The following is a 26,870-nucleotide window of genomic DNA, read 5'->3' as shown; positions in this document are numbered from 1 at the left end:
TTGTTACCTTAGCCTTGCGTGCATGCATGAATCATATTGCATTTGGCATGTTTATGTTGCATTGTATTGCATCTCCATGTTGCATGCATTGCATTGTGTTTGGCTTGAGGTGTCAAGTCAAACACGAGGAACGAGGGACGTTTCGTACTTGAAGTGATGAAACGTGCCTCAATCCTCGGTTGCCGACACTCTTGATCCAACATGATAGAGTGTGAGGCATTCATGTGTTTTTGTGCATTCATTCCATATTAATTTGTGCAATTCGGCCTCTTTGGCCATCATGTATCGGAATGCATGATTGATGGCTTGACGATCGAACACTACACTTCTTTGAGTCTCAAACATGATAAGGGGTGTAGGTGCACAACATTTTCTTGCAAATGTATTGCCATGCCCTTGTTTGTCCTCTACTGCAGCAAAAGGAGCAATCTGCAGGAAAAGATGGCCGATTGGTTATCTACAGTGCCGATCGGCAAACAATTTTTGGTCGATATCATCAAAATTGGCCGATGGCCATTGTTCTCTGGCCGATGGCCTCATATTTTGGCCGATGTCCTCTCATCATGACCGTGAAGTGGTTCAGGAGCATCACAGATATTTTCACAGTTCTCAGAGGTGCAGAACAGTGCAAACAGAGGCAACATAAGGCATGGCAACGAGTTTCCGAGCGAGGCGATCGAGCATGCATCATTCAATCATTCCGAGGCGGAGTTGTGGCAGCCTCTTTAGTTTCATACTTAGACTGTTTTGTAACTTAATTAATTTGCTTAATTAGTTAAGGTTTTGTAATAATTAATTAGTGTAGCGTAGCTAGCTAGTTGATTTATTCGGACCCTCCATCGAGAGGGCGAATTTTGTAATAAGTGTGCGTGAGTGTGTGAATGTCTCCCAACCCCACATCTTTCTCCCTTTTACTTACCTGGTTATGATGGTTAGTTCTGGGTCATGTTTCAATTAGCATTCCTATGCTCGCATGTTTGCATCCATTCATTTGTATTGCATGCACCGGGCTCGGCGCATCATACTAACTACATTGTATTTCAATTCCAATTTGAATACATGTTATCAAGTTGCATTCACATGACATTTTAAAATAGCCGAGCCTATTTCTAGTTGCATTAGCCATCTTAACATAGCTAGTATCATGCATTGATTACTAACTAGCTATTGTTTTGGCTCGGAGTACTAGGTAAGTGTTGATGCTTTAGCATCTTGCACGAGTGTGAGTGTTAACATGACAACATGCTTCCCATGAGGCTAACTACTTAAGTGTTTAAATGCATGAATGCTTGTGGGTGAAGGTTGGATTGCTTGAATTGGAACAATTCATCAAAATGTGCGTTTTAAGCCCACTTGAGAGTGGCAAAATTATGTTTTCTTAAGCCCACTTGAGGGTGGCAAATCCACGTCTTAGCCTACTTGTGAGTAGCACTTTCAAACCATTTTCAAACAAACAAACATGAGATGTTTTGTTCCAACTTAGGCGATGCAGTCTATACTTGTATGTTGTGCGCATCACATAGTAAAGTTAGCTAATAACCGGAATAAGAACACATGTGTTTTAAAAAACAAGCTATCATGCTTAGTACAGGCCGATCTTTGATCGGGCGAGCGGGAGTGCTCATTGCATGACCTTCCCCTCTCGTACCCAAGTTCTCGAGTCGAGGCAACTTTGGTGATGATGGACATGTGGCCTTAGGCACAAGTCAGGGTTTCCTAAATTTTCCCAAAATAAAATATTTAGGTGGCGACTCTGTATCTGGCAAAGCAGTCCATGTTTGGCACTTCTTTACAAAAATCAGTTTTCCAAAATGATTTGCCGGATTTGAACTCTTTGGTGATTTATCGGTCTTGCATTGCACTTTGTGAGATTAGATTCAGAACCGTGACATTTGAGTCCGAACTATAGTAAGCCTAATGAACAAAACAGATTTTCGTGCCATCTCGCGCCCAGAGCAGAGACGTTCGGGCACGTCTACATATCCACCACATTTGGAGTAAAATGAGTGCCATCAGCAGGTGGTTAATTCCTGATCACATAGTCACATTATCTCCCTAGTTAATCGATCCAGTGTCGATAGACTTTGTAGGACCCGGTGGAGCAATGGTGTTATTGTTAATCAGATCTTGAACTTCATGGCGAAGACGAAAACAACCGTTAGTGTCATGGCCGATTTGTTGATGGAAAGCACAGTACTTGGTAGCATTATACCTGTATGGAAAGGGATCAGGGAGAGGCTGAGGGTGAAGGGGTTTGAGATGGCCTTGCCCTACGAGGATTTGGAAAGCTTTGGACAAGGTCATGTAAAGGGGATTGAAGGTGCAATTACTAGTCCTGACAGGATTGACAGAGGGGTTGGCAGGTGTTGACTGGGTTTGATGACCTCTTATGGGTGTAGGATTGGAGCTAAAAGGGATGTTTTTGGTACAGTAGCCCTTTTCATGGTTTATCCTTGGATTCAAAATGCTCTCAACCTGAGCAACAAAAGTGTCATCCACAGTTTTTGCAATACCTGCAAGCACTTGCTGCTTGTTTAGCCCTTTGCCCTTCAAAGCCTCAATAGCCCACTGAATATGTTCATAGGGATCAATGCTTGCCCCGTCCTTGTTCTTGCATTTTGCCTCCACTTTGCCAAGGGATTGGATCGCTATATCGGAGCAGAGCCCAGTTGTTGTTGACATGCCATCACCCAGACTTGAGATAGCTTCAGGTTGGCCATTTTCAATTGCAGCCCGCCCCAAGATTGGGGAGCCTTTTGGCGTGAAATTTCTGGCATGTGATGTAGTCGATGATGGATCCAAAATCCCAAAGGCTAAATCTGCCACTGTTCTCTGAAGAACTTCAATCATGCCTATTAACTTAGAAGTAGAGGGTTCACGGGTTTGAGATGATGTTCAAGTGCTTGTATCATACACAAGTCCGTGCTTTCTGGAATGAACACCTCAAGCTTAGGTAAATGGATCGGGGTGATGCATATGCCGAGGTTGTAGGTAGATGGTAGTGTATGGATTAGGTTGATGTGTGAAGATGATGGGTTAGTGGTGGCCTAAGGTCCTTTTAGTGGAACAATAATCTCTTTATCAATAAGATCCTGAATCTTATGACGGAGACGGATGCAATGGTTTGTATCATGACCGTGCTGTTAATGATAGGCATAGTATTTAACGGGGTTACATCTTGGTGGAAGAGGATTTGGGAGGGGTCGGGGTTCTAGGAGCTCTAGGTACCTTTTTTCTAGTAGCATTTTCAAGGCTTGAGAGAGACTCATGTAAAGAGGATTGAAATTTCAAGCTTGGGGCCGAGTTGAAGTGGTAGGTTTTTGGCTATTGATAGGAGTGGTGACAGTGTTTACTTCTGAGCATTTCGCAGGTGTGCTACCATTGGAACTGCGAAAAATATTCCTCCTCATAGGTTCATTACCCTCCACAATGATCCCTTGCCTAATGGCATCCTCGATTTGAACCCCAATTTCATGGAGGTCCCTAAAGTTGAATAGCTGGAGGACTATCATTTTCTGTAATAGCCTTTCATGCCTATTTCTAACAATGATACGGACTTGCTCTTTTTCTGGAGGCCTGCTTGCCATCATAGCCGCCTTTGTCCTCTATAGAATAACAATCTCTTAAAAGCCCTCCTTCAGTTCCTGATGCGTTGCCTCGAGATCATGAGTTGTGACCTCGATTTGCGTGTTGTACGAATATTGGGCAACGAAGGATTCAGCCAGCTCTTGCCAACTCTGTTTCACAAAATCCTCCAATTTAGCATACCAAATGGCAGCTATTCTGGACATGGTTCGGCTGAATAATGACAACTTCTGTACTCGAGTCAAACCCATTGGTCGTAGGATATTAGAAAATAAATGCAAATGCACCATTGGATCTCCAGAGCCATCAAAGCGATCAATATGCAGCATCTTGAACCGCTCCGATAAGGTAACCGCCGATTCAGTGTGCCCATCCTCTATCTCTGGAATAGAGTTGACCCACTGTGCCTTTTTGAACAGTTTTTCCAGCTTGTTGACTTTGAGCGCGGTTGGATCAATCTCGAGTTCGAACGGTGCCTCGACTTGATACATCGGGGCTCTTGAAGTTTGTGCTAGGATGGGTTCTGCTTGGACTGGGAGAACCGAAACACCCTCGATTTGTGGATCTTGAGCAGTGGCAGCATTAGCCGTGGTACCGGGTGTAGGGATAGCCGTGGTGGGTACATGTGATGTAGAGGCCACTACTGGCTGTGGTTGCTGTTACTGTAGGCTAGTTATAACCTCAGCCTGATGGGTCGTAACCTCTGCCTGACGGGTCGCGTCATACTAGAGGGAGTTAACTATTTGCTACAGATGGAGTAATAATCCCTCTAAATTTTTCGGCGGGCCATGATAAGGGTAGATGCCCGGGATGAGCTGAACGAAGGTAATCTAACTGGTCAATGTCGGAACAGTGGAACTGGTGAACCCTGTCTGGCCCTTCTTCGTCTCACCACCAATGAAAGTGAAGCAAACACTGGCTGCCTTTGAACTAGGTCCCCAACCTTACAAAGTCTATCGACACGAGTCCAGAGTATTTGGGGGATATCAAAGCCTTCTGAAGCTATGGTTCCAGGACTACCTTGCAAAAGAGAAAGCAAACAGCACCTCAGCCCAATTTTACTAGAACAGATATGATCACAGCTGAGTGACTGTACTAAACACTGAATTTTTCCCTAAAATAGATACCAACTTGCAACTGATATACACATTCCTGTACAATTTCACTGTAAAGCACATACCAATTAAATGAGAGCCAAAACACCCCTATGAGGAGGTAAGGTTACCCTGTCCTAATTTTGTCAGGAACTAGGGTTCACTATTCAAACAAAGTGGTTTCATATAATCTTGTATTCGGATGAGCATCCTGTTCTAGTTTGGAATAGTCTCTATGACTTTCGATATGTAACTAGGTTGAATGGTCAAAAAAGTACCTCAACAAGACTACATAATATTCCTCTCACATCTAACACCGAGAAGGGAAAGGAGGATCAAACGGTACAACGGTAGTCCAGATCCAAGGGTTGTGTTCCTATCATGGCAGAGCCCATGACCGGTCAGCCTTTTGGCAAGCTTTTAGGCAAGTCTCCGACAAACCATTCAGGAAAAGCAGATGACAAACACAATGACTTAAACGCACCAATGCAAATGCAATGCAAAGAAACATATAAGTGTAAATAAAATTTCATATCATGAATTTCAAGTCAAGTTCTCTAATGTCCCCAACAGAGTCACCAAAAACTGTAGCTCGACTTTTTTGAGCCCCCTTTCGGAAGCTCGGAATAAGTCCTACAGTTCAGACTCCCGTGGTTCTGAATCTAATATCACAAGTGCAATGTGGAATTGATAAACACCAAAGAGTCCAAATCCAGCAAATCGTTTGGAAAATTGATTTTAAATCAAATTGTCAAAAAAATGGACTGCTTTGCCAGATACAGAGTTGCCACCTAAATATTTTGTTTTGGGAAAATTTAGGAAACCTATGACTCTTGCCAAAGGCCACGTGTCTGTCGTCACCAAGATTGTCTTGGCTCGGGACTCAGGTACGAGAGGGGAAGGTCATGAATACATTTGAGCACTCATGCTCGCCCGATCAAAGATCGGCCTTTACTAATCATGATATGATTTTTATTTACATTATATGCTCTTGTTTCGGTTTATTAGACTAGCATTGCTATGTGATGCACACACATAAGTATAGACTAACTTGCAAGAATTGAAACATCTCGAGTCATGTTTTTTTCAAAAATTGTTTCGAAATATGTGCCACTTAAAAAGTGATCATATATGAACATTTCTCAAATTATTCCAATTCAAGCAATAAGCTTTTATCTGCGGGTATTCAAGCAGTTTATCAATTAAGCACTTAGTCTCATGGAAAGTGTGCTAAACATGGCATCAATCACACACATGCAATTATGCTAAAGCAAATAAAAGCTTACCTAGTATTCCAAGCCAAAAAGAAACAAAGTTAGAAAAATGCTTGATTCTAACTATGCAATTATGACTAATGCAACACATGCGATATGTAATTACTAGGCTCGGCTAATAAGCATGGTATATGAATCAATGAAATAGCATGCGGTCTAATCATGTATTCAAAGAAGTATTTAAGCTAACAAAGCAATTAGAATGATGAACCAAGCATTAATTCATGCAATACAGATGGATGCAAACATGAGTTATGCTAATCAAAACATGATGTCCCAAAACTAACCATCATAACCTAATAAATAAAATGGAGAAAAAGGTAGGGTTGGAAGACATACACATTATTACAACTTTTTGATCCCTCATGTAGGAGGGTGCGAATCAATGTCCGAAAGTCCGAATTAAACAAACTATTACAAAACTGGGCGAATTAACTAGGCTTAGCTAATTAACTACTTTATTACAACAAATTAACTAGGTATACCAATTAACAATAAGCAATGGCTACAACAATACTAATTACAATAAGATTAAATTACAATTATGACAATTATAACACTAATGAAACAATTAATTGCATTCGATAAAGGCGTAATTGAAGGTGGATGAAGGTTGCACGCATAGCGCCTAAGAGCTACTCTGTCTGTCCAAGCCAACTCTGTTTCACCTTCAACCACTGCCTCTGTTTTCTGCAAAACTGCACTGCTGGCCACCCACTCAGGGTCGGTCGTGTATCAGTGCTGGCCAGCTAGGTCTACAGATGATTGGTCGTGCCTCAATTTGGTGTACAACTCTGTTTTTGTGTTCTAAGGTGAACCAGTGCAGAAAGAGTGTCCTCAAGTTCTGTTTGTCCCTTTCTTCCTTCTCTGTCATGGGAAAGCCTCGAGAAAAGGTTGAAATTGATTCCAAAGCCATCAATGAGCAAGTTGATTGCTTGATGGTCTCGGATACAATTTTGGACAAAAATCAATGAAATGCAATGAATATGAACACCCCTCCCTCTTGTCATGGAATGAGCTCAAAGAGGAAGGTTGCAACGCTTCAAGAATCATCAAAATGCCATGAATTAGCACGTGACAACTCTTGACACAAGGAACTTGGCATAACGTCCTGCCAAGTCTAAGCAATTTAAGCCATTTTCTTCATGTGTGTTGATCCAAGTTTTAAGCCAATTTTATGAAGCTTTGCCATTCTTAGTCCATTTGTCCATGGTGATGTTAAAGTCCTCTAAAAGAAGAGAAGCATCAAATGGGAAGTAATTCTCAACATGAAAGAGAGATTACGCCGTTAACAATGAATCTCCGTAGAGATTAAGCCATTAAGCGTGAAACTCTAGTTCATGTGTTGAATAACCATCAACCATTTGAAACAACTCTCAAATAAAATAAAGGAGTCGCAAGTTGATTATTAAAATGAGGCTTTTAAATAAGGAAATTGCTTAAAGAAAAGCTAGAACAAACATGCAATAAGCTATGTATACGAACATATGAGACAACAAGCAAACTAATCAAAGCATGAACTAATTAAACAAATTAATACAGCCCTTAAAGTGTAAAAAACAGTTGTTAAACCAAGTTAAAAGAGCACAAAAGATAGGCAAAAACAAAGAGATACAAAGCTAGTAAGCAAAGCTAAGGAAGGGTGGCTAATCCCTCCACTTTTGGGACTTCTAAACCATATTTTAGCCTCTGAAAATAGTCCAATAACAGTCCAAAAAAAGCCCCAAAACAGCCCAAAAACAGTAGCTAAAATCATATTGAAAGAGCACAAAACATGCCAAAAGCAAAGAGGTACAAAACTAGTAAGCATGACAAAGGAGAGGTGGCTAACCCCTTCACTTTTGAAACTTTTAAACCATGTCTTTCATCCTTTGAATCTCTGAAAATCAATTTGTAAGCTAAGAAAAATAGTTATAAAACAAAAGGGATGGGCTATGAAGTAAGGTGCAAGAAAAGGTGTTACCCTCTCTACCTTTGGTAGCTTATTTAAACTCGAGTTTCAACACTTGAAATGGGCCCAAAACAGCACAAGAACACAAGAAATAGATAGAGATAGATTGAAATAAAAGAAAAACAAAATGTGACAAGCTTATATCTCGTGAACCTCTTGAAGAGAGAGAGATATGGTTAAACAAACTTGATTCCAAAGCACCCTCAAGTTTACAAAATATGGTTTGAAATTCTAGCACAAAGCTTCAACAACAATCTCTAATGGTGCATGTATTGTGTATGTATAAGTAAAGAAGGTTTGAAGATTAAAGGAATCAAGGAGGATGGTTTTAGCTCTCAAAGCCTTTTGGAAATTTTTCTAACCTTGAATTCTGAAGGAAGGGGCTCTATTTATAGAATTTGAGCCAAAAAGATCATAAATATCTTCAAACAAAGATATTTGTTCAATTCCCGCCAGCTGTCTGTTTGACGCCATCGAGGCCCGGCCGGCCCTCAAAACCCACGTCTGGGCCTCAATAATGCACGGCCGGCCCAAAAAGGAGCTCTGGAAAAAATTTCACTAAAGCCTAGCCGGGTCTCAATGACTGCACTTCAGGCCTGACTTCAAACGGGCATATCTTCTTCATCCAGACTTGGTTTTAGGTCATTCTTAAGTCCAAAGTGAAGCCCTGAAAGTCTACTTTCCAATGGTGGTAGCCTCATAACTAAAGTATAAGTGTACAAAGAGATGGGCCTGGTTTGTGAAGGCTGCTCAGTTCTTTCTTAATGATTTGATGCTCACCTTTCCTAAACTGGTTTTCTTCCAACCCCTCCTTATTTTCTTCAACTCCAAACCTATAAATATGAAGTTTTAAAAGATTTTTCAAAGAGTTCACCTCTCTTCCATTTATTTCCACTTTGTCCTTGCTCGGTTTACCGAAAAGTGCAATGTTTTAAACGAAATGCGAGCCTCGAACATCGTAGAAGCATTTGGAAAAATATTTGAAAAGAGGGTTTTAAGGTCTAAAATAGTTTGGCCAAAATGGATGCAAGGTTTGGGATTAGAGCTTGAATCCAAATTTTTTCGCCAAGAATTCAAAAGATGGCACAGTGCAACTTTCATCATCGGGTGTTCGGAAAAAAATGCCCAAGTCTTAAGGGCGGTCAAAAATGGGGTGTCTACACTATTATTCATTTCTGTGATACTTCTAATAAATGTGAAATTGTTAACTACATTTTCTATGGAACATCTCATGTCTCTTGCTATCTAAAAGATGTGGGTTCATATTGTCTTAGCCCTAAAACGTTTGTTAATATTATTAGACTATAGAATAAAACTCATTTTACCATAAAATAAGAATTATATTTACAACAAATCAATAATGTTACCTACTTAAAAATTATATCAAAACTTATTTAAATTTCAATTATGAGGACAAGATTCATCATGATGTGACCTATATCATACCAACTTGAAAACCATATATTAAATTTTGTACACATTTTTTTTAAGCATTTTATAATCTTAGGTATACAACATTTTTGACCATTGAAGCATGCCTTTTATTGAATTTTCTTGCTTGGTATCCTCTGCATGCTATGGCTATCAAGATCAATGGGTGATGATAGTTATAGCAAGTGATGCCCTATGGAACAATGGAGCTGCATGTGGAAAAATGTACAGTGTTAGTTGCACAGGAGCAACAAACCAAGGTGTGCCACAACCTTGCAAAGGTGGTGGTGTGACTATGAAGATCGTAGACTGATGTCCCTCACCGGGATGCCAAGCCACCATTGATTTCTCTCAAGAAGCTTTTTCTGCCATCGCTGACATTGTAGCCGAGAAAATCAACATCGATTACAATCAATAATGCATAAAACATCCATTCCTACTTTGATTTTGTTACTAATGTGAAATTCATTGAAGTATGCTCCACTATCACTAATGCTACATTTTTTATTCTTCTCACTTTTCTTTATTCTTTTGCATTTCAAGGTTTGAAGATATGGAGGAATACTTTGAAGCTATCAAGAATGAATTATCTCTATAATAATCTTGAAATAAATGTCATCTCATGGAAATTGATCATTTTCCTTTTGTGATGCTAAGAGTATCAATGTAATATCACACACTACAAAATAATGTTGAAATAAGTGTCATCTCATGTAAATTGAGCATTTTCTTTTTGTGATGCTATGAGTATCAATGTAATATCACATACTAGAAAAGAGTAACAAAAAATAATGTAATATCCAATACTACAAAAATATGTTAATTACATATTTGCACATGTTATTATACTTTGCTTGGATTCAAAACAAATACTTTGCATTGAATTTTAAATAAATTGCATTTGTACAAAAAGAGGCTACCTTTAGCATGACCAAATAAACCTCTCCTCTTATGTGATTATTGTTGGGTATGCAGACAACCTTCAACAGGAAGTTCGAGCATGTTCTGTTATTTTCGGCCCACAGGCTTTGTCGTATATATTGTAACAGTTTTTGTATATTTTAGGCTATAACCTCGTATATTTGTGAGTTATGTCTATTATTTTATGTGATTCATAGTTTTCCAAGATCCATAGGGTTTAGGGATTGAACGTGTAGTTTAAATCCCAACAATTCTATGTGATTGTGCCTAAATCATACAAAATTAGAAAATGATAAAAAAAAAAATTCATACAAATTGATATGAGAGTGATATTTTTCAAAGGATTTGGATTCTTTCCAATTGGTCATTTCAACTAGAGTATTTAGGTTTGGTGGACCCATTATGAGGTTAGTCTTAGTGATGTAAACCATTTACTTTTTAGTGCTCGTTGAATAGAATATTTATATAAAATATTAAAATGATCGGATATCGATAGTTATATGTTTGAATCACATTTGTATTAAAAAAAAAAATAGACAGCTACATTTGAAATGATAATTGTCGTTGTTTTTTCTTTTTATAAACAAATATAGTTAATGATGTTCGATTATCTTAATTTTTTTGCATGAATATTCTACTCAACGAGTATTAAAAACTAAATGGTTTGGATCATTAAGTTTAGCCCCAAAATGAGTCTACCAATTCCATATGCTCTCTCAAGTTGAATGGCCAAATACTTGAAATATTGGAGTAAATAAAAATTGTGCCCAGATAGAAGGGGTTACCAACATACTGGCCATTGTTTCTTTCCACATTAAAATCTGATTGGATGGGTAGTGTTGCATTGTGATGGGCTTGATTTCGGGCCCATATTGATGATCCAAACTGTTTCAATATGTACAGCTCGTTGAATACATCATTCTTGTAAAAAATCAAGTTAATCAAATATCGATAGCCATTTGATCAGCTTACATTTGTTTCAAAGGCAATTATGATTTTAAAAATAAATCGCAGACACAAATGCAAGTTGGTTAAGTGGCCAGTGATGTCTGATTAGCGTAAATTTTTGTAGCAATAAAGCTATATGCACTAATTGGTAGACCAATTAATGTAATGGATGATGTGGCATAGTTTTATTTGCTTTGAGTCTTTATAGTTTGCATACTAGGTGGGGTTTATAATTTAAAAATTGCATCGATGTGGTATGTGTTGCTACACTAATTGGTATAGTAATTGGATTGTGTAGCATCATTGTTTTTGTAGAGATGATTTACTTGACAAGTTCTATACATTAAATGGTTTGGATCGTCAAGATAGACTCAGAATTGGGTCTATTGTGGCTCAACAGTACTGTCCAATTCGTTCCTAGATTAGAGAGGAGTTGGCCCCAACATAATAGTACAATTTATTTTACATGTTCCATCATCAAACTAATAATTTATTCAGCCAATCTTACTATATTAATAACAACTACAACAATGTTACATTTTCTTAATTTATTATTCTTAATTGACTTCTAATGATATGGTATTGATGTTAGACCTCATATGATGAACTGTTTAGTAAATTAAAATTTGACACTTGTCAAATATATCATTATAGGTAATTTTTAAGGAGAAATGCTACGAACTCCAAGTGAATGACCGAAGAAACGACTGAATGATGCACCGAAGCAACTAGGTCTCACTTATAAGGGGTTGTTCTCTCTCAGTTGACTAGGGATAGTTACGAGTTGGGTTTGGGGCCAGAAAAATCGAGGGTAATGGAAGCGGTGCGAGTGCGGGGTGGAAGGCAAGTAAATTTTGTAAGTTGAAAAATGAAAATATTAATAAAAATGGTAGATAATATAATATATTATGAATATTGATTTATTCTTAATGAGAATTATATTATATAAGATAGAAAATAAATGAATAAAAATTAATATTAAGTATAATATTTTAGTGTTTTAACTTTATTATAACGAAAAATAAATAAATTATATATATATATTATATACATATAAATATATTTAATAAATATAATCAGGGCGAAGTTGTTGTGGAACGGCGCGGGGGAAGCAAAATCCGTCTCCACCCTACTTCTTAATCAGGGCAGGAAAAATGTGTGTAGAATGGAACAGGAAATGTGGGTGCGGAACAGAGAGGGGAAAATGACCATCCCTGCACCTAGCAAACCGATAAAAGCAAAGGAAATAAATGCTAGTGTCTACTCTTTTAATAAATAATCATTGCCTAAAACATTAAAGTAGTGTTTGGTTTGATTTTCAAATTCTGGTTTGGTTTAAAAAAATTCAGAACTTTTTTCAAAACTCGTAACCAAACAAAATTTTTAAACTCAATTCAAAAACTCTTTTTAAAACTCATAATCAAACTCTTTTCAAAACTATATTTTAAAAAAAATTAAAAATTCAAAAAAAAATTAATTTTGTTCTTTAAAATTATTTTTTTATTTTTTTGAGAAAATATTTTTTATTTTTATTTTTGAAGAAAAATATATTTTTTTATTTTTTTAAAAAAATATTTTGTTATTTTTTTAAATATTGGCCAATAATTTTTATGATTTAGATACATATGGGTGATCCTCAATTTTTTAAAATTAAAAAAAAAATAGTTAAAATAAAAATTAAAAAATATTTAAATTTTTTTTAGTGTCTAAATATTTTTTTAAAAAATACAGCGCACAAATGTAGTAAATAAAGTGCACATTAAAATAAATAAATAAATATTTATAATACAAAATATTTACCCTAAAAAATAAAAAAAATTGAAAATATTTTTAAAAAAACCCAAAATAATTTCAAAATACAACTCAAAACTTAAAATTGTTTTCAAAACTCATTTCAAAATTCATAACAAAAGAAGTTTTCACTTTTCAAATCTCATTTCAAAAACTTATTGTGAGGTTTTTGTTACTGGTAATCCCGTTTGACAAAACTTTTTTCAATTGTAATTTTATTCGTTCATTTATTTTAGTGAGGCTATGAGTATTCAGATGCGAATCTAACCCGAATTGTGCTTATGCAGAGGAGTTTGTGATCTGAATCCTATCATATTTGCCACTTCGCTGACTATGTCGAGGGGCAATGCCCCCGAAACAAAAAAACAAAATTACAGTCGAAGTTGTTTGACCGCTTGAGCGGCCATTCCTACACTCGAGTAGAGATTATGACCTTTCAAAAGTTTCACTTGCTTGCAAAAGTACTGGGAGTTGTTTTTTTCCGCTCGAGCGGCCTTTCCTGCGCTCGAGCGTAGACCCTTGTTCTGAAACACGCGTTTTAGTCGATTTGCTTGAGCGGCCATTATTGCGCTTGAGCGGAGATTGTAGTTCTGTTTGCTATAAAAGCTGTAGTTCAGTCAAGTTTTAAGGGATGGCTTCCAGATCTTTTTCTTGGGTATTAGGGTTTTCATCTGGAGTTTTTTTGCTTGCTTCCTTTGATATCTGTGAGTTTAATCATGAATTGAGTGGATTATATCAAAGGGTTTGTTTAGTTTGTTTTATTTAAAAAGAGAGAGTTATTCTTCAGTGGATTCCGTGGAATTTGAGCCTAAAGTTTTGGTGGATTCTAGAGTGGCTCATCGTTGTCGATTTGATATCAGTGTTGTGGATTCAACGTTGGGCAAGATAATTCCGAGGTGAAGACAGGGTTGAAAGATGCACATAGGGGTCAGTTCAATTTGAGCGTGGATTCGCTAGATAATTAAGAGTACACTTGTGTAATTCCTTTGTATCTTCTTAGTGGATTGTTTTGTGACTTTTGCCCGTGGTTTTTTTATCACAATTGGAGGCGCTCCAATTGTGTTTTTTCTACGTAAAATCGTTGTGTCAATTTGTCTTTGATTGCCTGATTAAAATTGCTATTTACTACTTAAAATTGATATATAGTCACAAATAAATATTTCGGGGATTTTAGATTTTTCACTTATCTTTCAAAACACAATTCAAAACTCAAAACTCATTTCAAAAACTAAACCAAACGAATATATTTTTTTTTCATTAAAAATGAAACACTGTTTTTTTTTTTTTTTTTTGAGTATTAAACAGTGTACATTTATAAATGGCAAGTTAAAAAATCACTACAAAAAAATAACTTTTTTTTTCATTTTTTTATATATCTTTTTGTAAAAACTAAAAAAATCAATAAAAGTCGATTATTAAAACAACAAATTGAGAGTGAGACTCAAACGTTAGACATACTAGAAAAGATTTTTATCACTCAAGTGGCATACAATATAAAATAAATATTTTATTTTACTTTTACTTATTTGAATTGTATATGGATGGCGTATGCCAACTACCATTAATCAATTAATTACTTCACCTTTTGATGTCCATCTAATTTTAAAATAGATATCATTAATTGAATTAAATCATCAATTAGAATTACAAAGATTATATTGATCTAAGAAACAAATTACACCGACTATGACTATAATTTCCCAAATTTTCTTATACAAGTTAAATTTCATGAATTAATATTTATTGTATGAAATTATTCATAAAAGTATTTAATTCCAACTTAATCTTATTTTTCATTTTTTTTATAAGTAAAATTTTATTATTTATTTATTAGAGTGAATGTTTACCTTATCAATAAGGGAGGGATGATAGAGGTACAAATACACAGTGGTCATATTTTTTAGTTAGGCGAGTTTGGAAAGTTATAATAATAGCTAAAAAGTTAAGAAGAAGTCACTAAAAATCTAACTATATTAAAAAAATCAAATATTCTCTTCCCTCTTTATTTTTTGCACATTTTTTCCTTAATAAGCCAAAAAATTAACCCAAACATACTATTTTTTTACCTCATATATATTTTAATTAAAAAATAGCCTATTCTCATATCAAGGGTTGTTTTAAGAATTAAATTTTTAGTATTTTTTAGTTTTTTACAATAAAAAAAAAGTGCAAAAAATAAAGAGAATAATTATTTTTTTAATAACTTTTTAGCTAAAATTTTATGTTGCCAAAATAAACCTAAATGAGAATAGATTAGAAATTTATACATATACACTGTTTAATACTAAAGAAAAAGGAAAAATTTACCTATAAATCTCATCATGAGGAAAGACGATCCGATTAGTTGCAAGAGTTTTCTTATAGACCAATTAGTCCCGTTGATTTTGGAAAGGAAGATTTAATATATTATTTAAAAATTAGATTTACGGTTATACCTTTATGTCACGACCCGAACCCGCCCCTATGGGTTAAGGACGTAACCGGCCAGTAATCCTGAGATTACCTATGGCCTCAAACCAAAATAGACATAACTCGACAGAGTAGAGGGGCCAAACGGAAGCAATAATCAAAAACTTTGTCCATAGAGCCGTGCTTATATGCACTACAAAACAAACCATACTCATATACGTTAATAACCCACAACAAGTACAGTATCACAAAATCCTTTACAGACAGGATCATCCAAACTGAGTCAACCCATATCAAAACTATATACAAATGTACACAAAATCCTTGCCAACAAGACAAACTATAAATACATAACAAAATGGCAAGGATGGGTCTCGTACGTGAGACGCAAGGCGGATTCTCCAAAACTCATGTTGTTCCTAGCAGACTTCACTGGGGCTGGGTTTGGACTTCCCTTGGCTCACCTACAAACACATGAATGAGCGTGAGCGATAGCCTAGTGAATAATATCGAATACATAAATTACATAAGCAATATGAAGAACAACATGCTCCGAACGGCCTTGGGCCCAATGCATATTTATGCTTAACATATATACACTTACACAAAATTCAGATCAAATGACTGTAGTTCCAAACATACTGGCCTTTGGCCCAATCAGATTTCCATTCATGTCAAAACGGCCTTCGGCCCATTCATCTATGTTAGAACGACCTTCGGCCCATTCATTTTTGTCAAAACGGACTTTGGCCCATTCATTTACGTCAAAACGGCCTTCGGCCCATACATTCGTGTCAAAACGACCTTAGGTCCATTCATTTATGTCAAAACGGCCTTCGGCCCACTCATTCACGTCAAAACGACCTTCGGTCCATTCATTTCTATCCAAACGACTTTCGGTCCATTCATTTCTATCAAAACGACCTTCGGTCCATTCATTTCTATAATATCAAACTTTTGTCCACAATCCCAATTAGCAACTCATAAAGTTTATAAGGGAAATAACAATTGGACATTGACAAGCTTTCAAATATCGATATTACTCACAGTTATCGGCTTGTGGATTTGCCCTGGAGCTTGACCCTACACATTCCATGAACACAAAAGGGTCATTATCAATTCAGCCCGTTCTTTAATTCACATATTCCTCTTTAGGGTTTATTCTTATCTCATTAACTCATTTACAATGCTTAACACATGCCTAAGAGTGCTTACAAGTGAAAGAGAACGGAAAACAAAACACAGAACGAGCATATAAAATTTCAGAGAACAAGGTCCCCGCTCGAGCGTCAACTACTCCGCTCGAGCGGACCCTTAAGGCCTGCAAAAGTACTGGTTGCATGAAAAATACGCTCGGGCGTGGAATAAAGCACTCGAGCGAAAGGCCTGTCTGCAAAACTCCCCGCTCGAGCGTGAGATATCCTGCTCAAGCGGACATCCAACTCTGCAAAAAGTGCTAGGAGCACGATTTCTCCGCTCGAGCGGCCTTTCCCCCGCACAAGCGGAAGTTAAAATTCTGGAAATTCCAGGTTGTGTTCTTGAGCTCCAAATCGATTTTCCAGCTAAATTACTTGCATGCAATGGCTCAAATCTCAAATATAATCATACTAACATGGCACCAATGCAAGATTATAACATTATGAAGCTTAATCTCTTGATTTATCTACATGCATGTCCCAAAATATGTCAAACCCAACACTAACATAGCAAACTCATGCATTCAAGCTCATATCTTCTCAAATTGTACATGCATGTGATGAATTAGCCACATTCTCAACTTAGATAACACAAATGGTGATCAAAACATGAGTTTCCTTTAACATTTCACACGGATTATACACATTTGTGTTCAAACATGCAATTTCAAAGTAAGTCTTTACATGCATGCACATATTAAGCTTCAATTCAACAAATCCAACACAATTTCATTTCAATCTCACTCTTGATCACCAAATTAGCTTGAACACACACAAAATTACAAACTATAATCTAAGAATTACTCACCTAAAAGTTTTAATCTTCTAAGCTCTAGTCAATTCTTGAGCTAAATCTTCAAATTCCAAAGATTGGGCCAACAATTACACAATTCTCTCCTCCCCCGTCTCTACAGCCGGCTCTCTCTATGTTTTTGAGTCCCAAGTTCAGTCAAATGAGGTGAATAAGGGAGAGTAGGGAGTATAGAGACTTACAACAAAACCCACTAAGGTCAAATAATATTAATAAAGTAATTGGGCTCTAATTTATCAATTAAATCGACTTAATCTAACCCGAATCAATTTTTCAATTAAATTTCACCGTAGGCTCTAAAAATTACACTAATCACAATGGCGTAATTAATTTCGGGTTCTGTGGCTGATAAGGCCTTCAATTTAATTTCCAAAGTAGATTATTCAAATAGATATTCCTACGGTGAACAGATAAAACTTCAAAATCACATATTTTCATATAATGGCACATAAAATCATGCTAAACACATAATCATACTCAAATTAAGGACCAATTAGCATACTACGGAACAGGGGTATCACACTTTATTTCTAGGGAAAATTATTTATAAGTCCTATTAGGGAGACTTATGCTATATATGGTCCTACTAAAAAACTTATGTTCCCATAAGCCCTGTGGAAAGTTTGTTGACACATTTACCCTCAATATTAGTTGTTAATATCATAAATAATAGTAAAACCATATATAGGAAATTGAATGTTATCATAGATCATATCTATATAAACGTAACGTAACGTGACACCTATATATAAATGTGACGTGATACCTACATAAACGTAATGTGACACCTATGATCTATAGGAAATTGCATGTTACCATAAATCATATCTACATAAATGTAACGTAACGTGACACCTAATGTTGCCATAGATCATATTTATATGAAACGTGACGTGACACCAACATAAACCAGCAACATTTTCACATTCAATTTAAAAAAATAAAAACTCATTAAGTTTGCGAAACGTAACGTGACACGTTACGTTACGTTACGTTTATGTAGGTGTCACATTACGTTTATTTAGGTGTCACGTTACGTTACGTTTATGTAGGTGTCACATTACATTACGTTTATGTAAGTGTCACGTCACGTTACGTTTATGTAGGATCTTGTGGAATACATTCCTATCTAAATAGGACTTGAGAGTCTATAAGAAATTACACAGGACTTAGCCTACCATAAGTGTCTGAAAAAAGACTTATAAATAAGTCTCCCTTATTTCTATTATTTTTTCTTCTTTTGTATTTTTTTTTTTTCCTTTTATGTTAGAAAGGTAATATACACAACTTATGGTAATCAAATTTGGGATGAATTTTTATATGAAAATCTTTTTTATTTGGAATGAATTGTGATAGAGAATTCTTCAAACATTCTAAAAGGATGTAGGATTGTTCAAATATTTTAGCAGTAGCAAATATATAATTTTAATTTGTAACACTCTTATATAATACTCAAAAAAAAAAAAACTCCTTATTATACTTTTTCTAAACGTAACACTGCAATGTAACACTATAAAAAAACTCTTTAGTATAACACTTCAATGTAACATACAAAATAATTCCTTAGTATACTTTTTCTAAACGTAATATTCCAATGTAACACTTAAAAAAAAGATGTGAGATTCTTCAAACCAATCTAAAATGGTGTGGGATTCTTCAAAGCATTCCAAAAGGAATACAAAAATTCGTTAGTAAGTTTTGGATAAATGTATAATTTCAAACTGTGAGTGTTACGTTTGAAAAGAGTATACTAAGTAGTGTTTTTATGTGTATTACATTGGAGTGTTACATTTGAGACTACATTGATTGGATCGGTGTTACATTTGGAAAAAGTACACTAAGAAAATTTTTGGTGTGTTACATTGGAATGTGTTACATCAGAGTCTTACATTTGGAAAAAAGTTCAAAGCGTCATGTTGTTATATTTAAAAAAAGTACACTAAAGACTTTTTTAGTATGTTACATTGAAATGTTACGTTATTCGAGTGTTATATAAGAGTGTTATGTTCTTATTTGTAATGTGAGATTTGTTTAAGGAGGGAAAATCCAAAATTTTTATAGTGCGAATTTTCCAAATGTGTAATTTCATATTTGGAGAAATCCATTTTTATCCCTAAAAAATTAAATCTAAACGTGTAAGTGATTATCTTTTTGTGTAATTTTCATTTTAATGAAACCTTGGGATTCATAAGAAAAAAAAAAAAAAGATTAAATAATTCACAATACCACATTTTGAGATTTATTAGTGTTTTACCAACGAAAAAAAAAAGGTGTTTTACTCTTAATGCAAAAAAAAAAATTAAATGTTGTAGGCAAAGAATTATTTTTTAAAAGAGTAAAACACTTTTTAAAAAAAAAAGATTAAACACTTTTAAAAATTAAATGCTGCATTTTCCTTACTTTTATTGGTTTGTGAAATGAGAAAAAATTATTAATTGATTCTGAAACAATACGTGATCATATATCATATTAATTATAAATTTTTATATTCTCTTATATTTTCTAATCACACGATATAAAATTGCGAGCCCCACTATCCCATCCATCACAATGCATACACATGTGGAACGTTACATAGAGCTGGCCTACGCCAATCAATTATTTCTTGTGACGTGACAGACAACACAACCCTACTTACAAGTGGATCCAGTTGCTTAGGTGGCATCATTAGGTCATCTACGTGGGTCTGTAACATTTTTATTTTTAAAAATGATGAATTAAATATTTCAAATATTTTTCTATTGAAAATTTCATCTATCTTGATTCGCCAAATAAATAAGATATTAAAATGGTGATAGCCAACTCACCCCAAATATATCAAATTAATTTGATTTTTGATTTTGCCATTTTATAAAAAAAAATAAAAAATAATTTGACAAAAATAAATACTAAAATATATTAATGCAACAAAAATATATATATATATATATATATTATTTTGTCATTAAATTAATTTTTAATTATTTAAAAAAAATAAAAACAATTCTGAAAATGCATCTAATTTCGTTTTTATGATTTGCTTTGTGCTCTCTCTCTCTCTCTCTCTCTCTCCAACTTTGAAAAAAAAAACAAAAAACAAAACAAAGGTGAACTCTCTCGCATACGGAGAGCCACTCTCAGAGTCCACTCCTTAATTAGAGGCTTGTATACACAATACACACACACACACACACACACATACACATTCATGGCTTCAACACTTATTCTCCATAATTTTTGCTGTATTTCACACAACTCTGCAACATGTTACAAGAAACAAACCCTAGCTCTGAACCCTTCTCAGTTTCTTTCCTCCAATTCCCTTTCATTGTTGAAGAACCAATCTTTACTCTCAACCATTCATTTCAAGAAGCTCAAAACCCACAAATTTCACTCCATTCCGGTCGTCTTCGCTGCACAGTCCAATTTCTTGAAAGGTAATTAGCTTTTTTCCTCTGAAATTTTCCTTAATTGTTACTTTACAGTGCTTCTGAAATTTGCCCTAATTTTATAGCTTCAGTTAGTTCTTTTGTGGGTTTCTTGAAATTTGATCACCTGTGGATGATACTCATTTGATTTTTATGAAAGAAAGAGAAATGGGGAAATCACAATTTAGTGGTAGTTTCACAAAATAATTACAGATTCATGGAAGTGTTTAAGACTTTAATTATTAATTTGTAATTTTCCACTAATCTGATTTTTTTTTTTTTTTTTTTAAACGTACTTTGTATTCATATTTCCCCTAGAAAAATTGCGGTTTGTATATGGTATGAAGATTATTAAATTTATTTTAAAGCAACATGGTGCATAGGGATAAGTTGGACGCAACCTTACCTCAATGATTTTTGAGCCTGTTGAAGTATTTACATGTAGTGGTAGCGATTTGAAATGATTGTGCAATAATTCTACTTGTTATGTTGTCTTCCCATTATAGTAATTTGTTTGATTATACTGAACATTGGCTCCTGCAGTGTTAGATTGGTGAGCCCAGAAGTGATGTGACTCAAAACTTTCATTTAAATGCTATCATAAAGGACTTAATTGTAGTTTAATAGTGTGCCATGGCTTCAAATTCATAAATATTAATGCATACTGGTAACTTTTTAAAAGGAGATAACAGTCTATGATCAGTGAAAGTAGTTCATAAAGATCACATATTATCCAGGAATGAAAATTGATGTTGTGGTATCTCTGAAATAACAATCTATAACCAGTCAAAGTTTGGGGAATAACTAGACTTGAGAATGTCATTGTGTAGTGTTTGCCACAGAAATTTAGTATAGAGGGTAAGTTGAATTATTGTTGACGTTGGAAGAAAACATTTCCGTGTGAAACCCTTCGCAAGTAACTAGCTTCAACGCTTTTGCTATTATGATAAACACACTGGATGTAGTTCCCAAGTCAGCATATGGTTCCTAATAGGCGTTCTTTATTCGGAATTTAAAGTCTATGAAGCACATATATTTTAGGAGCCGTATCCATATCGGATATTTTGGTAATGTGTATTTGAATCTTTAGTACTTCCTAAATGTTTTCATAATTTGAAATTAATTTGTTTAAATTTAAATAAGTACTCGATACTTTTCGGATACCTATCTTCAAATTAAGATGAAGCATTTGTTGAGTAGCATGATTGCTAAGGTAAATATAAGAATAGCTTTCAATAGTCCGAATATTCCTTGGAATTGGGAAATATTGAGATTAAAGCATGTCAAATATGATCAAAGTTTGAGTCCACATAATAGAAGTTTAGGTAGTGTTTGGTAGAGTTTTATAATTATGATTTGAGAATAGAGTTGTATTTTGAGTTTGTGAGTGTTGGAATTATGATTTGAGTGTGGAAAATTTGTTTGGTTATAAGTTTTGAAAAGAGTTTTAAATTGAGTTTGAATTGAGTGATGTAACATATGATATTTGATACAAAAACTTACAACTCATAATCAAACACACAACCCAAAATTCTATTCAAAACTCATAAAAAAATTTCGCAAATATTTTTTTTTATATAATATAAAAATAACAGGTACAAAAAAAAAAAATCGAACACTATTCCGGACGACCGGTTAAGCCAAATTTAAAAAAATATATATATATATATATTTTAAAATCGCACCTGAGATAGATTTTTTTGTTTGTTGTGGAAATATAATTTGAAAATCCTATCCAAACATGGTGTTAGAATGTGTGGGTAGAATTATAATTTGAAAATCCTTCCAAACACAACTTTAATTTTTTTTGTGAATCTATTAAAAGTTTCAGATTGAGAATATTAGTTGATAAATAACAATAAATAGTTTGTTACAAATATGTTATGACAACATTACTTTCTAAATTATTTATATACATGCATATATAATTGTATTCTTGGCTATGAAGTACGGACACTTACACGTGACACGACATAGACACGGACACGCCACACGATACGGACATGCGAATATGCAAATGTTTAAAAAATAGGGACACGACACATTGATGACACGTTTAATATACATAATTAAAATTATTTATTATATGTCATAAAATTATAAAATTAATAAACACATATCATTAAAATTAATAAAAAAAAAAAAATTGTTGTTGTAAACTAATCAACAAAATATATATATACACATTAAATAAATAAGACAAACAAATTGAGAGAAAAGCCACCAAAAAATTTTTTTGAAGAAGAAAAATAAAAAATAAAATAGAAGAGAGAGAGAGAGAGAGGGATTCGAATGAGCATAAAAGAGAAAAAAGGGAGAGAGAGAGAGAGAGAGAGAGAGAGAGAGAGAGAGAGAGAGCGAGAGAGAGGAAAGAAGAAGAAGAGAATCGAGCAACATACCTTACGTGCAACGACCATCGAGCAACAAGCAGAGACCAACGAGCTCCGACCAGCTCCGACCCACCAGCAACAACCGATCAGAGACAAGCCACCAGCGACCACTGATGAGCCTTTCTCTTAGTCTCTTCTCTTCTCTCTGTTAAAAACTAGGTTAGCAATTGATTTTTAATTTTTGTTTTTTACAAATTGACCCCTACTTGAAGTTTCAGAAATTATATTTATGACCCGTGGTATCCCAAACGTGTCCAAACGTGTCCCTTACGTGTTTGTCTGCAAAAAAAAAAAAAATAATAAAAAAAAAAAAAAGGGACACTCACTTCAGTGCATGTCTGTGTCCGGCACGTGTCTGACTGATATGCGGCCCTCAAAGAGGTGTCCGTGCTTTATAGATTCTTGATGTATCAATGTATCCATACCATGTTATACCCAACATCCCTTATCCATTGCTGTAACCCTGCTTCATAGTTGTAATTAATCTTGATAATTGCAATTCCATGTACCTATTGTCTACTGTGTTGGCTTTCCCCTCTCTTGTTTTATACTTTTAGCAAAAAAAAAAAAAAAAAACTGTCACACATTGAAACTGGTATAGGCAGACCAATGAGCATATAAGGTGTCATCATGCTTAAAAAGTTAGGCCCTTCAATTGCCTTATGGTATCAACTTTCCTCCCTCCCATTGTATTATAATGTAGTGGAAGCAAATACTGTGGATACTTTACGAGATTGTGCAATTTATAAAACATGCAGCAACTACAGTTTAGGGGTTGTTTGAGGTGTCCTAAATAAGTGCACTTTTTGTCTTTTTGGACTAAAAAGTAGAGGAAAAAAATATGGATGTTTGGGTTAACTTTTTGATTTTTTATGAAAAAATGTGTATTAAAATATTGTATAAAATTGTAAAATTACCATATTATCGTCGCTGACACAAGCAGCTGGACTGTGCAGTGTCCTTGCTGTCCCTTTTCTTTTTTTTTTTTCTTTTTTTTTTATGGCATGTGTGGCTTAGAAGTGTGCCACGTCATCAAACCAATTGGATGTGTGGCTGCACAGTGTTGTGCAGCGCCTTGTTGCACTTCTTTTTTTTTTTTCTTTTTTTTTTTAATTGACAGATTTCCCGCCAAAAAAGTGATAAATAGTATGGACTTTTTTGCTTTTTTAGTGACTTTTTGGCTTTTTAAATTTTTTGGATGATGCCAAACTTGGCCTTCAAGTTTTCATTTCCTGCTAATTGGCCTTCAATATTCTGTGGAGTAGTTCTTCAAACGGTATGGAAGGTGGGTAATGATGGAATTGAAGCTGGAGCCAATATGGTGCCTGTAAGTTCATCTTCTCTCTCTTCTGTTCAACTCGTGTAAAGATCTGATTGCAGTCATAGTTAGTTCAAATCCAGTTTATATAATTCTTATTCACATTACAAAAAATTTATTTGTGTACTTTTCATTTGGGTGATAGGATTCTGTTCCAAGACCAATAGCAAGGATTTCTCTTACTGTAGTTGCTGTGGCCCTTGCACTTTTTGTTCTCAAATCGGTTTTGTCTACAGCTTTCTTTGTGCTGGTATGTTGTCAATATATTTCTTTATGTCTCTGTGATTCTCATGTAATTTCTTTTGTTTGTCAATTTTGATAGGAAAAAGAAAATTGGTTAAATTTCTCTTGATTAAGGGAGGGGCATATTGTCTTGTGTGTGATTGTGCTTTACTGGTTTCCAAGGAATTTCTCTAATGTGAAGAAGCAACTAGTGGAGAACAAGGAATGAGTATATTCGTGAATAGGTAGGAGTAGCACCGATAGAAGATAAGCTAAGAGAGAATAGATTGAGATGGTTTGGTCATATACAATGGAGACCAACAGAGGCAGTAGTAAAAAAATGTGATACAATGACAGTAGAGTGAAGTGTTGGGGGAAAGAGCAAACCTAAATTGACGTGGGTTAGTGTAGTAACTAGAAATATGAGTATCTTTAATTTGACTAACCAAATGGCCTTTAACATAGTCGAGTGGAGGATGAGGATTCATTTAGCCGATCCCATTTGATGGGACTTTATGCTTGATTTGATTTGAAGAAGTAACTAGTAGGAATTACTCTTACTGATGAATCAGAAATTTCTTTTGTTTGTGGTTTGTGGTTTGTGGACATGTGAATATCATGGAAGAAGATAGATGGGCACAAAAACTCCCTATAATGTCACATAGGTTACGTTTGGATCAAGAATTTGTGAAGTAAAAGGAAAAGGGAAGGGAACAGTGAATTTTTCCTTTCCTTCCACAAATCCCCACTCAGATCCTTAATCCAAACATAGCTGTAAGGTATGCAGTGTTATGGGCGTGGGGATGCCATTATGTGTCTCTATTGCATGTCTACATAAAAAGGGTGCTAACTACGTCATTTGAGAGTCTTAATGTACTTATCTTACACGTGGAAAAAAAAAAAGGATCTGTCTATTGAGGACTTGAATTTTGTCATTTCCTTGCTAATGCCTTTTTAACTGGTGATGTTCCAAGATGGTCCGCTGAAGAATTTAGAAAATACCAATATTAGGTAAGAAAACACCATGTTTGTTAAACGTTTTCAATCGATCTTCAAATAGGCACCAGAAATCTGTGTCTTATGGTGTTAAAATGTACCTAACTATATAGTCAACTTTAAAGGCAACCCACTGCATTAGTTGATTCCCTTCATTGTGCACGCATGTTAGATGTCTTTTATTTTATTTTTTTGCCAATAAGCATGATGTCAGTGTCTGTACATCATCGTTTTGAATGTCATAACTTCATGGGTTTTTTTTTTTTTTTTTGAATTTTCTTTTTGTAACAGGCGGTGATGGGACTCATATATTTCACATTTATAGCCTTGAACAAGGACGATGGCCCAAAAGGGGGTGGAGGCACTACTACTACTACTACTGAGGAGGACAGTTTAGAAGAAGCGAGAAGAATAATGGAAAAGTACAAGTGAACAAGGCAGGAGTGACGGTTTGTTGAGAATATGAAAAACGTTAATGTCAACGTGACGGTTATGCTCTCCATAGTTACCTCTCCCTCTCTCTTGTACTTATAATTTTCCTGTGGTGTATAGGTTGTGGGTATGCATTGGTGGGACGATGATTTCTGTCATTACTTCAATTTCATATTAAAATTCCAAGCATATTCATTTTGACAACGTAATATCGATCAATATGCTTCAGGTGCCAAGAAATTTAGGGGGATTATAGTGATTGTGAATGTGTCTGCATATTGAAAGCAAAGCTGCATGACGAACACAAGTTTTCCCACTAATTCACATCAGAATACTGTGTTGTTTTTTCCCACTAATTACACATTTTCCATAAAAATAAATAAATAAATAAAAAGAAAAAAATGAGTTGCTCTAGTGGAGATTTTTGTTTTTTGTTTTTTTTATTTCGTTTGACAATTTTGTTATTTGTGTTTTTTTTTCTTCCTTTCATATTTTAGTTTTTCTTAGGTGTGCTTAAAAAGTAAATATTTATGAAAATTTTGACCAAAAAATTTGCTAAAGATATTAAAAAAAAAAATACGAAAATGTGTTGATTTTATATTCTAGTTTTCATTGATTTTTTTTTTAAAAAAAAAAAGATTTCTTCACCTTAAAAGTATTTGTTTTTTCATGCAAATGCAAAATGTTCACTAAA

General features: G+C 34.8%; 1 protein-coding gene across 1 annotated transcript; it reads left to right on the top strand.

The window, feature by feature from the left end:
* The first annotated feature begins 20,201 nt into the window (after positions 1–20,201).
* Positions 20,202–26,380, top strand: LOC114292713 (uncharacterized). The gene is made up of 4 exons (XM_028236736.2): positions 20,202–20,827; positions 24,474–24,535; positions 24,672–24,776; positions 26,036–26,380. Exons 1-4 carry the CDS (start codon positions 20,599–20,601, stop codon positions 26,174–26,176), a joined length of 537 nt encoding a protein of 178 aa, XP_028092537.2. The 5' UTR covers positions 20,202–20,598; the 3' UTR covers positions 26,177–26,380.
* Positions 26,381–26,870: the final 490 nt, after the last annotated feature.

Source organism: Camellia sinensis, chromosome 4 (assembly GCF_055761805.1).
Source record: "Camellia sinensis isolate YWXY chromosome 4, ASM5576180v1, whole genome shotgun sequence".
NCBI classification, from domain to species: domain Eukaryota; kingdom Viridiplantae; phylum Streptophyta; class Magnoliopsida; order Ericales; family Theaceae; genus Camellia; species Camellia sinensis.
This window is presented reverse-complemented; position numbering and strand designations above follow the sequence as displayed.

What these genes read in the sequence shown, in the direction of transcription:
- LOC114292713 (XM_028236736.2), top strand. Translation starts at nt 20,599, where the DNA reads ATGGCTTCAACACTTATTCTCCATAATTTTTGCTGTATTTCACACAAC. An exon ending in ACAGTCCAATTTCTTGAAAG is followed by an intron (nt 20,828 to 24,473) that starts GTAATTAGCTTT and finishes TCTGTGGAGTAG; the next exon opens with TTCTTCAAACGGTATGGAAG. An exon ending in CTGGAGCCAATATGGTGCCT is followed by an intron (nt 24,536 to 24,671) that starts GTAAGTTCATCT and finishes TTTGGGTGATAG; the next exon opens with GATTCTGTTCCAAGACCAAT.